General features: G+C 31.5%; 1 protein-coding gene across 1 annotated transcript; it reads right to left on the reverse strand.

Moving 5' to 3' along the window:
- Positions 1-5,578: 5,578 nt before the first annotated feature.
- LOC130590906 (uncharacterized) lies at positions 5,579-8,951 on the reverse strand. Its single transcript, XM_057393666.1, has 5 exons — positions 8,241-8,951; positions 7,348-7,596; positions 6,689-6,835; positions 6,394-6,594; positions 5,579-5,963 (listed from the first exon to the last, which is right to left on the reverse strand). The coding sequence occupies exons 1-5, from the start codon at positions 8,934-8,936 to the stop codon at positions 5,640-5,642; spliced, it is 1,617 nt and encodes a 538-aa protein (XP_057249649.1). The 5' UTR covers positions 8,937-8,951; the 3' UTR covers positions 5,579-5,639.
- Between the last annotated feature and the right edge of the window lie 7,167 nt (positions 8,952-16,118).

Consider the following 16,118-nt stretch of genomic DNA (forward strand, 5'->3'; position numbering starts at 1 on the left):
AATAAAATAATAGACATAATACAAATAAATAATAAAATAATGTAATTATAATTATTATTGCAAAATATTGTAATTATAATTATTATTATTGTTAACCTTAATTATTTGACCATGATTATAATATTATTTAATAGAAATATGAATAATCAAATAATAAACAATAATACAAGTATAATAATATACATTGTGCGTGGTACTTTAATAAAAAATTATAATAATAACATAATCAGCTAATAATAATATGAATAATAAAATAATAGACATAATATAAATAAATAATAAAATAATAGACATAATACAAATAAATGATAAAATAATAGACACTAATACAAGTATAATACTATATAGAGAACGTATTGTGTCGGACTCCACTCTCATCGGACGAGCAACACGAGCTCGAGTTATTAAAGACCGAAAAAATTAAAAAAAAAAAAAAAAAAACACTTTCTTCCGCTTCATCCGCTTCATCCGCCATTGTTCAAAAACAAAAACAACCGAAACATATCGAACAGATCCACTTTCTCCCTGCAATTAAATCTCATTTGAACATTCCACTACTCAAATCTAGTTCAACCAAGAATGTCAACCGAAGATTCGAATTCACAAATTGGAAGTTCATTACAAATTGATCTAAGCAATGAGAATACTGACAGAGATCTCACATTACAAATTGAACTAAACAATGAAAACCATAACACAGATATCACATCAGAAAAAAAAAAAGAAATTACATGAAGAATCAGCTGGAAAAGAAGACAGAGAAACAGGTGTATGTCTAAAATTAATTTTCAATTGCATTTACTCATTTTCAGTTAGAATTTCGATTGTATCAGTTAGTATGATAAAATTAGCATTTACATTGCAACAAAAGTCTATTTTTCACTCATTAACTTCTTTTTCAGTTAGACTTATTTAATACTCAGTTAGACTTGTTTATTATTCAGTTAAACTTATTTTGTTTTCAGTTAATATAGTTTTCAGTTAGACTTATTTAGTGTTCAGTTAGACTAATTTAGTTTTCAGTTAGACTTATTAACTCTTCAGTTAGACTTATTTGCTCTTCAGTTAGACTTATTTACTCTTCAGTTAGACTTATTTACTCTTCAGTTAGACTTATTTACTCTTCAGTTAGACTTATTAACTCTTCAGTTAGACTTATTTACTCTTCAGTTAGACTTATTTACTCTTCAGTTAGACTGATTCAGTTTTCAGTTAGACTTATTTTGTTTTCAGTTAGACTTATTTACTCTTCAGTTAGACTGATTCAATTTTCAGTTAGACTTATTTTGTTTTCAGTTAGACTTATTTACTCTTCAGTTAGACTTATTTACTCTTCAGTTAGACTTATTTAGTTTTCAGTTAGACTTATCTAGTTTCAGTTAGCCTTATTTAGTTTCAGTTAGACTTCTTTATTTTTCAGTTAGACTTATTTTCTTTTCAGTTGGTCCTTACTTTATTTCATTTAGTATAATGATTCTTTCATTTGATACTATTACAATTATTTTCAGCTACACTTGTTTATTTTTCAGTTAGTGCTTCTGTTCTTTCAATTAGTGTCCTTATTTTTTGTCAATGAACTCAACAGCTGAACATGAATATCTCAAGTACATCAATGACGAGAATATCAGTAGCAGTTTAATAGGGAGACATGTTACAGATCACAAAGATGATTACAACTTGTATCAAGCACACTCAAGAGCATTAGGATTTAGTATTAGGAAACAAACTCTAAGGAGGAGGAGAATTGATAATTCAATATACGAATTCTACTTGGTTTGCTCAAAGGAAGGAGCCTCAAAATCAACAAACAAAATAACAGAACCAAAAGAAAAAGACACACAACAACAACATGTTCAGATACCAGATGTTGAGCAGCCAACCAAGGAAAGAAAGGAAAGAGTAGTCAATGAAACAAGAACAGCATGCAAAGCCATGGTCAGATTTAAGCAAGAAAAACCTGGTCAAGACTTTGTTGTAGTAGCTCATGAGTTGCAGCACAACCATGAGTTGGTAATACAACAAGAAATACATCATCTGAAATCAGAAAGGAAGATAACTGAACAAAAAGGACAACTAATAGAAACAATGGTTGAATATGGCATAAAGCCAATGCATGCATACAACTTTTTGTGTCATGAGGCTGGATCAGAAGAAGTAGTGGGTCACACAAAAGGGACCATCTAAACTATATCACACAGTACAGAACAAGATTGGTTGAAGGAAAGGATATGCAGAGCGTGTTGGATTTACTTCAGCAAAGAGCGGATGATGATCCTGCATTCTTCTACAGGCTGAAATTTGGGGAACATAACAACATTGTCAGCTACTTTTGGCAAGATTCAATGATGTTGGAGGACTTCAAAGCATATGGAGATGTTATGATATTCGACACAACATATAGGACAAACAAATATGGACTGATATGTGCACCATTTGTTGGCATAAATTGCCATTGGAAAACAACAATGTTTGCATGTGCTTTCATAACTAATGAAAAGGAAGAGAGCTTTGAATGGCTACTAGAAACATTCAAGAGAGCAATGTGCCAACAAGAGCCAAAGACAATTTTCACTGATCAAGATAAGGCAATGGGCAATGCAATTGAAAAGGTATTTTTCAGTTAGACTAATTTACTTTTCAGTTAGACTTATTTAGTTTTCAGTTAGAGTTAATTATTATTCAGTTAGACTTATTTATAATTCAGTTAGACTTATTTAGTTTTCAGTTAGACTCATTAAATTTTCAGTTAGACTCATTTACTTTTCAGTTAGACTAATTTACTTTTCAGTTAGACTAATTTACTTTTCAGTTAGACTCATTTAGTTTTCAGTTAGACTTATTTAGTTTTCAGTTAGACTCATTTAGTTGTATTTTAAGTTAGTGGAAATTTTAAGTTAGCATTTCCACTATTTCACTTAGACTTCTTTATTTTTCATTTAGACTTATTTATTATTCAGGTAGACTTATTTAGTTTTCCATTAGACTTATTTAGTTGTCAGTTACACTTATTTACTTTTCAGTTAGACTAATTTACTTTTCAGTTAGACTTATTTAGTTTTCAGTTAGACTCATTTAGTTTTCATTTGGGCTTCATATTACTTCTTTTTGTCTAATGAAATTTTCAGTTAGCATTTACACTGTTTCAATTAGACTTCTTTATTTTTCAGTTGGTCTTCATATTATTTCTTTACTATTTCAATTAGATTCACAAGCATTCAAATGAAAGTGATTTCTAGCATAATATGTACTATCTAAAACAGGTTTTCCTAAATTCAAGACATAGGCTTTGCCTTTGGCATATAGAGAAGAACTTTGTAAGCCACTTCGGATCCCTCAAGACCAATGAAGACTTCAAGAACATGTTCAAGAACTACTTGATGGGGTGTCAAAATGAATCAGGCTTTGAAGAATTGTGGACGAAAATGATGGAATTGTATGGACACGAGAAAAAGGAATGGTTCGAACAAGTATATGATCAGAGACACAAGTGGTGCACCGCGTTAAATAGGGATATGTTTTCAGCTGGAATCTTATCATCACAAAGAAGTGAAGTCACAAATAAGGCAATATCATTCAATGCAAAAGCAACAACAAACCTGTTTGAATTCTATCATATATTTGAGCAAATAGTGAAAAGATGGAGAAGCAATGAAACTAGTGACAACTTCCGGAACATAACCGAACGTCCCAAAGCCGTCAAATCCAAATCAAAGCTTCTGAAACATGCAGCTGATGTATACACACTAGCACTGTATAATGACTTTGAAACAGAGTATGAGTGGGCAATGTCATCCTTTTTACGAGCATTTGCAACAGAAAACTCAGAGCTGAAGTTGTTTGAAGTCTCACCAGAAGAAGATTTCACCAATTCACATACAGTAGCATACGATGAGGCTACAACAGAATTAGTGTGCTCATGTCAATGCTTCACAGAGACGGGGATGCTTTGCTTTCACATAATAAGGGTCATGCACATGTTCAGCATATTTCAATACCACAACAATATATCCTTAAGAGATGGACAAGACTTGCAAAGTCAGCAGTATGGGAGAATGTTCAAGATTAGTGAAATAAATCAATATGACTAACTGACAAATTAATGCAACTAACTGAAAAAATGAAGACTCCAACTAAAACAATTAACTGATCACCTGAAAGATTTAATTAGTGAACTGAAAAAAAAAGGCTCCAGCTGAAAAATTAGTATAACTAACTGATCCATTAATGTTACTAACAGAAAATTAATTGGGGGTTTTGTTTGTGTGTGGGAGGGGGGATATTAGTGGTGGGGGGTTTTGGGGGGGTGTGGGGTTTAACACTTAACTAACTAAAACAATTAACACACCACCTGAAAGAATTTATAAGCTATCTGAAAAACTTAGTTAGTGAAATGAAATAATTGACTAAGAAACATTTATTACAACAGACAAGGACCAAAGCCAAAATGCACTGTTGTGGACACCATGGAGACATGCAATAACCAAGAATTTCTACAACCTAGTGTCAATATGTCAATCAAATGAGGATGCAAGAACATTATGTGACAAGTCGTTGAAGGAATTATACAAATCAGTGAAAGAAGTTTTCAAGACCGATCAACAAAAACAACAAGAAATCGAAGACGAAGAACTACGAAGACAGACAGTTGAAAATCCTGAGGTGATAAAGACAAAAGAAGACCCCAAAGGGAAACAAGAGAGTAAAAGGACATTTTGAGAAGCGTAAAATGAAGACAAGGCATCCGAATGAATATGGAACAAAAACCCCAAATGTACCTCAAGTTGAATAGTGTACAAATAATATTAGTTTTCAATTGTATTCCAATCAGTAATTGTATTCAAATTTACACTTGTTTATTTCTCACCTACTCGAAATTCAGTAATATTAGTATTTATTGTCCTTCAGTTAGACTTGTTTATTTTTCAGCTAGTATTTATAGTGCTTCAGTTAGACTTGTTTACTTTTTAGCTTATATTAATTGAGCTTCAGTTAGACTTGTTTATTTTTCAGCTAATCTTTATACTGCTTTAGTTAGACTTGTGTATTTTTCAGCTAGTGTTAATTGTGCTTCAGTTAGACTTATTTATTTTTCAGCTTGAGGGAAGCTGTATCAGTAGACTTATGTTAATTTTCAGCTTGTATTAATTGTGCTTCAGTTAGATCGTTGTATTTTCAGGCTAGTGTTAATTTCCTTCAGTCAGACTTATTTATTTTTCAGCTAGTATTAATTGTGCTTCAGTTAGAGTTCTTTATTTTTCAGCTAGTGTTTATAGAGCTTCAGTTAGACTTTTTATTTTTCAGCTAGTCGTTATTGTCCTTCAGTTAGACTTGTTTGTTTTTCAGCTACTATTTACAGTGCTTCAGTTAGACTTAAAATTTATATTTACAAATATATGTCATACACTTATTATTATGAGTTAGATTTTTCATTTTTCAGTTGGTGATTGTATTTTTCCAATTATTCAAACAACTTCATTTACACAAATGTATTCCATTCAAAGTAAGTGTAAATGTAAATTATAAAGATAAAAAAAAATAATGAGTTGTGTGCTATTTCTACTGTACATTACAGAAATTTAATGGTGTGCTATTTCTACTGTACATTATAATAAAAAATCAAAAAAAAAATAGTTTGGCAACTAAGAATAATGAAATTTCAACGGTTGCTCTATTTTCACTTTGTCTCCAAAATTATTATTCAACACCTCTTCTACTTTCGCCTCATGATCCCTCCTTCGCCGTAAAATGTGTGCTTCTTTTCTATTTGTCATCTTTGATCGATTACATGCTAATTTATCTAGAACAATCTCTTTATCCTTCCTTAACTTCTGTCTTGCCATCAGTTGAGGTTTGTTTGAAGACCAAACATAACAGTCATGCTTCACTTTCTCTCTCAGTTTGTTTAAAGGATGGTCCACAAGACGAAGCGCAAGCCTGCACCGCTCAAGGTTTTTGGTGGCTGCCTGAAAAATAATAAAATCAACACTATTAAAAAAGTTTCAAAAACAGAAATGTAACAATTAAAAAATAAAACTAACTGAAAACAACCCAACATCAACTAGTCTTTATAGTGCTTCATTGTTTTTCAATAGTCCTTATAATGCTTTCAGCTAGTAATGATTGTGTTTCAGTTAGAACTTGATTGTTTTTCAGCTAGTATTTATTGTGTTTCAGTTAGACTTGTTTATTTCTCAGCTAGTCTTTACAGTGCTTCAGTTAGACTTAATTATTTGTCAGCTAGTCTTTATAGTGCTTCAGTTAGACATCTTTGTTTTTCAGCTAGTCTTTCAAGTCCTTCACTAACTGGCTATCATACCCTTTTCTATTAAAAAACTTTCAAAAACAGAATTCTAATAAGCAAAATACTCCCTAAAAACAATAAAGTAATCATACCCTTTTCAGGTCAACAAGTGCAAAATGGTTAGTATTTTGACCATCATACAACTCCATGGTTTTGATTGCATAGACACCACAATCAAAATTGTTGTCCTTGCTTCTCCAAGGGAAATAAAGAGTTGATGTTTGCCAATGGTGGAGATGATCAAAATCACGACATCTCATAGTATCTTGCATAAAAGAATCAAAAGCACGACACTGTATTTGAAGATCAAAAGTAAACAACAATTAAAAAACAAGTAATAAAATGGAACAAAAAAAAAAATACAAATACTCATAAAAAGGTACGTACAAAGTATGTAAGACCGTTAAATTCCTCATGCTTATATCTATCAATGTCCTTCATGTCTGTACGATTGTCAATATTTTCAATCCTTTTAGCTTTCTTGTTCAGCACCAAGACAGTATAATGATCATCCTTGTGAACAGGAACAAAAATCTGGAAGATAAACATAAGATGCAAAAGCAATAAGTCTACCTGACATACTAAAAACACTAGCTGAAACATAAACATACACTAACTGAAAGATTGAAAACAATGACTGAAATGTAAATTACTCCAACTCATTTATATACACTAACTGAACTAAAAACATACACTAACTGAAAACATAAACTAGGACTAACTGACAAGTAACATACACTAAGTGAAATAGAAAGATACACTAACTGACATAGAAACATACACTAACTGAAACATAAACTAGTACTAACTGACAACTAACATACACTAACTGAAATAGGAACATACACTAACTGAAACATAAACTAATACTAACTGACAAGTAACATACACTAACTGACAAAAAACATAAACTAAATGAAACATAAACTAATACACCTGACATGAAACATACACTAACTGACAACAAACTACACTAAATAAAACATAAAATAATACTAAGTGAAATCAAAACAAATAAAAAAATGGTTAACAATAATACAACTAACCAGTTCAGCTTCTCGAATATCATTCCCTGGAAATGATTTCACCCATGAAGAAATAGCTTCCTTACATTTCTTGTAGTATAAATCATCATCTTTTGTAACCAGCTTTTTCTTCTTTTCTTCCCATTCCTTCAACTTCTGATCATACTGACTAGTGCCCTCCAGCTTTTTCAAAATAATCTCATTTTCAGCAATCTCACTCTCAAACTGAACCTTTTTTACCTTCTCAGCACACAACCAATTGATATAGTTCTACAACAAAAGAAAATAGATAATATGACAAACTGAAAGACAGAAGATAACCAACTGAAAAACAGAAGATGACCAACTGAAAAAATAATATGACCAAATTTAGTTTTCAGTTAGACTTATTTAAATGTCAGTTAGACTATTATTATTCAGTTATATTTGTTTCAGTTAGACTTATTTAGTTCAGTTAGACTTATTAGTTTTCAGTTAGACTTATTTAGTTTTCAGTTAGACTCATTAAGTTTTCAGTTAGACTTATTTACTTTTCAGTTAGACTAATTTACTTTCAGTTAGACTATTTACTTTTCAGTACTCATTTAGTTTTCAGTTAGACTATTTAGTTTTCAGTTAGACTCATTTAGTTGTCATTTAAGTTATGAAATTTTAAGTTAGCATTTCCACTATTTCAGTTAGACTTCTTTATTTTTCATTTAGACTTATTTATTATTCAGCTAGACTTATTTAGTTTTCAGTTAGACTTATTTAGTTGTCAGTTACACTTATTTACTTTTTATTAGACTGAAAAAATAATATGACCAACTGAAAAACATAACATGACAAACTGAAAAACAGAGATGACCAACAAAAAATAATATGACCAAATGAAAACAAACATATAAAACTAAGCAATAACAATAAACACTTACAAAAGGCATAATATTAAACCAGAATCTCCTTGTTGCAGAAGGTGATTCCTCTTCTTGCCTATTGAACATGAAGGCGCATCCGTCAATAACTCCACTTGTGAGCCAACCTTGACGAGGCATGCTAATTAAGTCGAATTTGTACAACTGAACCGCATAGTTGCTATGAGGATTATCAAAATCCACAATGAGATCACTTGTTAGTTCACTTTGCATAATTTGATTTTTCATCTTCACTTCTTCAGAATCTGTATCCAATGACATAAATGCAACATCTTCATACTCATTGTAAAATAGATAATCAACCAGCAACCTCTGCTCAGGAGACAGATCACTCAAATATTTATTATAATGTTGCAAACTTCGACACAATATTATGCCATGATTGTTGACAGGAACAGCATGCAATCCAGGGGTAGAAGATGAAACAACACCAGCTTCCTTCTCATCCTCTTCTTTTTTAGCCTTGTCAGAAGATGAACCGACTCCTTGTGCACAAACCCTATCAATGAGGTCCTCCAAACCTTCATCGTCATAATCATCACCTGGTTCCTTAACTCTCACAACTTTCTCTGAAGTAGGGTCATAGTCCCACCCCTTCAATAATTCAGGTGTTGAAGGAATTTCTGACTTTGATTGTTTCTGAGGTTTGTAGGATTTGTATGATGATTGATCAGAATAAGAGCCATCACCCTGCATTCAATTAAAATATCAAAAAAATGACACATTATACTAACTGAAAGATAAACATATAATAACTGAAAATAGAAACAGATACTAACTGACAAGAAACACAAACCAAATGAAAAATAAACTATTACTAACTGACAAGAAAGATACACTAACTGAAACATAAAATAATACTAACTGACAAGAAACAAACACTAACTGACATGAAACTTACACTAACTCAAACATAAACTAATACTAACTGACAAGAAACAAACACTAACTGACAACAAACATACACTAACTGAAATAAAAGATATACTAAATGACAAGAAACATACACTAACTGAAACAGAAAAATAAACAAATTAAAACACAAACTAAAACTATACTTACTCGAGGATATTTTACATTTACTGGAGTGATGATTGGAATTGAACTTCCAACACCCTCACCACTCTCTGCACTGTCTGCAAATCCAACATCCTCAACAACAGGACTAGGATTAATAGTTGGAATGAAGGGCCATCGAAATCAGGAATCTTTTCCTTTTAGCAGAAGAATCAACTCTCCAAGACTTTCTGCTATATACATTCTCAACAGCTTCAACAACAGGAGGAGGAGGAGGAGGAGTTGGAGTAGAAGATCACAAGATCAATACCAGCAGCGGTGCGAGTAGGGACGTGTGTAGAAATCTTACACTTATCCTTATCCTTAGCCCCTTTAATTGATCATCATCAGCATCTCCTTTTTTATCATCTTCCTTTGGTTGTTCTTTCTCAACATCTTAATTCAAAAACAAAAAACAATAAAAAATAAATATAAAAAGTTCCATTTGATATTTATATGATATTCAGTTGGTATTAATACTATTTCAGTTAGAGTATCAAAGTTTTCAGTTGGTCTGAATATTCTTTCAGTTTGACTTGTTTATTGTTCAGGTAGTCTTTATAGTGCTTCAGTTAGACTTGTTTATTTTTCAGCTAGTCTTTATATACTTCAGTTAGCCCTATTTATTTTTCAGTTCGTTTTCATATTGTTACAAACTAAACAGTATTTCAGTTGCTATTTATAAGATATTATTTCCTTTAGAGCATCACATTTTTCAGTTGGTCTTTGAATTCTTTCAATTAGTATAAAATAAAGAAACTTACTTCCTCCTTTCTCTCCATCTGCATGAACCCCAGCATCCAACTCTTTATTTCCTCCTTTCTCTTTATCTCCTTGAAGACCACCATCATCATCAGCATTGCCAGTCTTCTTATCATCTTCCTTTGGTTCTTTCTCATTATCTTCATTCAAAAACAAAAACAATAAAAAAAAATATAAATACACAATAACTGAAAAACACAAAATCAAAAATGAATCAATTCATTGACAAACTGAAACAATTTTTCCACCAGATTAAATAAAAACAAATACCAAAAGTTTCATTTGGTATTTATATGATATTCAGCTAGTATTAATATTATTTCAGTTAGAATATCAGACTTTTCAGTTGGTCTTTTTATTCTTTCAGTTAGCTATTTAACTTTTTCATTTAAGCAAACTGAAACAATACAATAAGAAGAACTTACTTCCACCTTCCTCTCCATCTCCATGAACACCAGCATCCTTATCTCCTCCTTTGTCTTCATCTCCTTGAAGACCAGCATCACCATTATCATCAGCATCATCATCCTTTGTCTCATTATAATTCTGGTGATCCTTATCATCACCATCATCATCATCATCATCATCATCATCATCTTTATGCTGATCATCATCAGCATTCCTCTTCTTCTCATCCTCCTCTCCTTCTTTTCATCATCTTCATTCAAAACATAAAAAAACAACTAAATACACATGAACTGAAACAATGTTTCCACAGATGAAAAAAAAAATCAACTGAAAACATCCAGCAATCAAATGAAAACTTAAGTGAAGTGAAAAAATTCATTTAGTATTCATCTCATTTTCAGCTGGTGTTCATATTATTTCAGTTAGACTGTCAAAGTTTTCAGTTGGTCTTTTTATTCTTTCAGTTAGAGTCTCAAAGTTAGCTATTTCACTTCTTCATTAAACATTTCTTTCAGTTAGAGTCTAAAATTTTTATTCCAACCAGATTACAAAACTACAACAACAAAATGAAAAAATATAATGAAAGGAACTTACTTCCTTCTTTCTCTTCAACTCCATGAACACCAGAATCCAAATCAGGAACATTTTCATTTCTTCCAAACTCCAATTCAACAGGCCGCTTCACCAATAGTGAAATTGTAGGATCAACTTTGTTTGCACTGTCTTTCGCTTCCAAATGACGCTTGCATATGTCGTCAATTTGACTCAGAAAATCTGGGTTAAATACTTCACTATCATCCAGAGAAATACTGTCTTGAGACAGCTTCTCGCCTTCCTCCCGAATATTTGGGCAATCTCCAATTCACTTGACAGAATGCAAGCGCATTCCTCTTCAACTTGTGCATGTTCTTCACATATTCCTTCAATTAAAAGAGCAAAACAAAATAAACAAACAAATCAATATGATGATGACACAGAACAACATAAACAAAAATATAAGGACCAACTGAAAGAATCCAACTATCAAATGAAAACTTAAATGAAATAAAAATAAACTTATTTAGTTTTCAGTTACACTAATTTAGTTTCCAGATAGACTTATTTAGTTTTCAGTTAGACTTATTTAGTTTTCAGTTAGACTTATGTACTCTTCAGTTAGACTTATGTACTCTTCAGTTAGACTTATTTAGTTTTCAGTTAGACTTATGTACTCTTCAGTTAGACTTCTTTAATTTTCAGTTAGACTTATTTAGTTTTCAGCTAGACTTATTTACTTCTAAGTTAGACTTATTTACTTTTCAGTTAGACTAATATAATTTTCAGTTAGACTTATTTACTCTTCAGTTAATAGTTTCAGTTAGACTTCTTTATTTCTAAGTTACACTTCTTTACTTTTCAGTTAGACTTATTTGCTCTTCAGCTAGAACTGACATTATTTCAGTTAGAGGTTAACAGTCTTCACTTAGAGTTCAAGAGTAAAAAAATAAAAACATAAGATAAATGAAACTCACAGGAACATCAAGAGCATCTATTTCCTCATCAGTCATCAAACTATGAGGAAGATCCATAATAAGCTGCCTAGTTGAAGGTGATGGACCCTCAACCACCTTATTATAGGAGAACCAGACTTCCTACTAGCAGCACTAACACTAGGAGCTTTTAAACTCAACCTTCGTTTTTCACGCTTCACCGGCAGAATAAAATCCATGTTGATCTCAAACTGCTTCACAACACTACTCAAATCCTTCTCTTCCTGCCAATAAGTGATAAATGGCTTACTGACATTTGAATAATCCAGATTACGACACTTGAAGTTGTGAATAACAGCAAGAGTCAAAGCGCTAACGCATCCCCGAAGCTTGAATGTACTTTCTTTGTCCAAGCTCATTCTTCTTCATCATAATAGACTGATGACAGTCCAAAACAGCAGCAAAGACTTCTCAATATATATCCACACCAGTCATAACTTGAAATTGTAGATGCATCTTCTAAACTCTTGGCACATTTCAGCACAGGCCCTAAATCAGCTATAGGACATTAGAAGCTTGGACAACGAAAAGATAACAAATAACTTCTTAAATCATCCCCGGATTGATATTTCTTAAACAAATCATCCCAATTTTTTCTACCAATGTATGGTTCTTGGGTCAGAAATACCAAGAAACCTATGCCAATCCTTCCTGGCACTTCCAGCCTCTATCTGACTACCTTTCCTCCTAAAGGCGTCATCATCTATAACCTCTACTGGTCTATCTGACACGGTAACCCAAAACATCACTAATGGTAAACTTATTAAAAATCAGTTTACCATTCTTTGTTGAAAACATATTCCAGATGCATTGTAATTCAACAACACCTCCAAATTCAGATTAGGACAAAACTTCTTTATCCTAATATCTAAGAGACTCCCAAACCCAATATCCCTAATGTCTCTTTTTTGCTCATCACTCAAATTACTAACCACTTCATTTAAATGGGAATAGTCTGACAATACTTGTAGACTAATTGACTTCATTTCTTGCTCAGTGAAATTCCTAACAAAAGTGAACAAAAATAACTTTAAAAAAAAAAAAAACAATCATATAATATAAAAGGAGAATAATGAAAAAAACATATGATCTATCAAATGTGTCTTTCTGTTATCGGGATTAGATCTTGAAAATGAAAACTTGATTGGTGATAGATCAGATTTGCCTTTCTTCTTAAACAATGATTTATCACATCTGAAAGAAAGAAAGTTTAATCAAACAATAAAACTAACTTAAAACAAAAACAGCATCAACTGAAAAAATACAAAGATCAACTGAAAGAATACAAAGTTCAACTGAAAGAATACCAACATCAACTGAAAGAAGACCACCATCAACTGAAAGAAGACCACCATCAACTGAAAGAATAGTTATATTACTATTTATATTGCTTCAGTTACACTTGCTTGTGTCTCAGCTAGTCATTATTGTGCTTCAGTTAGCCTTGTTAATTTTTCAGGTAGTCTATATAGCGCTTCAGTTAGCCTTGTTTATTTTTCAGGTAGTCTATATAGTGCTTCAGTTAGACTTGTTTGTGTTTCAGGTAGTCTATATAGTGCTTCAGTTAGACTTGTTTGCATTTCAGCTTATATTAATTGTGCTTCAGTTACACTTGTTTATTTTTCAGATAGTCTTTACAGTCCTTCAAAGTAACTTCTTTGTTTTTCAGCTAGTATTTGTTGTGCTTCAGTTAGCCTTGTTTATTTTTCAGCTAGTCTACATAGTGCTTCAGTTAGACTTGTTTATTTTTCAGCTAGTCTATATAGTGCTTCAGTTAGACTTGTTTGTTTTTCAGGTAGTCTATATAGTGCTTCAGTTAGACTTGTTTGTTTCTCAGCTAGTCTCTACAGTCCTTCAAAGTAACTTCTTTATTGTGCTTCACTTAGACTTGTTTGTTTATCAGCTAGTCCTTATTATTTCATTTAGTATAATTATTCTTTCATTTCATTCTATTCCAATTACACTTAAAATTTTCATTGAAAATTTACATTGCTTCAGTTAGACTTGTTTGTTTTATCAGCTAGTCTATATAGTGCTTCACTTAAACTGTTGTTTTTCAGCTAGTCAATATAGTGCTTCAGATAGACTTGTTTGTTTTTCAGCTAGTATATATATAGTGCTTCAGATAGACTTGTTCGTTTTTCAGCTAGTCTATATAGTGCTTCAGATAGACTTGTTTGTTTTTCAGATAGACTTCTCCGTTTTTCAGCTAGTCTATATAGTGCTTCAGATAGACTTGTTTGTTTTTCAGATAGTCTAAATAGTGCTTCAGTTAGACTTCTTTATTTTTCAGTTAGACTTCTTTATTTTTCAGTTGGTCTTCTTACTATTTCATTTAGTATAATGACTCTTTATTTCATTGTTTTCCAATGAGACTAAAAATATTCAGTTACAATTTACATTGTTTCAGTTACACTACTTCATTTTTCAGTTACACTTTTTCATTTTTCAGTTACACATCTTTATTTTTTAAAAAAAGTAAAGAAAAACAAATGAAAAACACCAAAAGAAAGGTAGAAATGTCTAAATGAAACAAAAACAATATCAACTGAGAAAATATAAGAAGCAACTGAAACAATACTAGAATCAACTGAAACAATACAAGAATCAACTGAAGGAATATAAATATCAACTGAAAAACAACATCAACTGAAAGAATACAAGTAGCAACTGAAAGAATACTATAATCAACTGAAAGAATATAAATATCAACTAAAAACAACAACAACTGAAAACATATGTGTATAAAACAACAAAAACTGAAACACAAACCCTAACAACATGAAATAAATACACTAATAAACTGAAAACATCCAAAAATAGAAAAATAAAATATCTCAACTACACTAAGAACTTGAAATCTACCTTGGATCATAATCACCATCTTTCTCTTTCTTCTTCCCAGCAGTAGACAGTGCAAAAATTTTCCTGAAGATGCGACACTCTTCACCTTCTTCGACTTCGGGCTACATTACAATTACAACAACAAAAACGCTAAAAATTTGAAAACAAAAAAAAATTTGCAGCAAAAATCAAACGAAATTATACCTAGAATCATCATCTCTGATCCTCTTCACCATATTTGCGATGCAACAGTAATGAATTACGAACAAAAAACACGCTAAGTTTCAACAGCAGAGAAGCAGAGAGCAGAAAAATTCTAGAAATAATCAGTAAATAATATATCGGTTTCTTTGAAAAGAAGAAGAATCAGTTTTAAAACTAGCGAGAATCAAGCAGATATCCAAAAAACAGTTTCAAACTCGAAAAAAGATAATGACCTAATAACCGTTAAATGTTTTTTCTAAAAATAAACAAAACTGCTGATCAACAAAACAAATATGAAAAAAAAAGCCCGCGCGTTTTTGATGGGCTAAGCCTGTCCGACGGAAGGTATTGGGTCAGACGGTCTGACCCAATACTTTCACTACTATATAACCATTGTGGTACTTTAATTAAAATTCTAATAATAACATAATCAACTAATAGTGATATGAAATTATGAATAACAAAATAATGGACAATAATACAAATGTTTATTAAACATTGACTATTTGGACCTTATTGGACCTTATTAGACCTGATTGGAACTTATTGCACCTGATTGGAACTTATTGCACCTGATTGGAACTTATTGGACCTTATTAGACCTTATTGGAACTTATTGCCCTTATTAGACCTTATTGCAACTTATCTGAACTTATCTGAACTTATCTGAACTTATTGGACCTGAAACTTAATTTTTTAAGTTGAACAGAACGCATCCTTAATGATGTGGTGACTTACCTTATAATCTTATATGATGTAAGGTAATATAATATACCAAATTAATCTCAAGTGAACTAAAAAAAAATTAAATCTCCAACGATCAATAACTTGTTTGACAAATTAAGTTTTGTTATGTCTTTTCATTTTCTTTCCTTCCGTTCTCTTGTTCTTTACCCAACCTACTCATCTATAGTTTGACACATTATCATTTGAGTTTCTAAAGCTCCGTTTGATAGGACATAAAACATTTCCTTGAATAACTGTTTTTCTCTATTTTTAATTTTACATGGCTTTCTCAATGATGTAAAATAATTTTCCCTTCAAATTGAAGGGATTAACCAAACGGAGCCTAAAT

Source organism: Beta vulgaris, chromosome 3, assembly GCF_026745355.1.
Source record: "Beta vulgaris subsp. vulgaris cultivar EL10 chromosome 3, EL10.2, whole genome shotgun sequence".
In the NCBI taxonomy this organism is placed as follows: Eukaryota; Viridiplantae; Streptophyta; class Magnoliopsida; order Caryophyllales; family Amaranthaceae; genus Beta; species Beta vulgaris.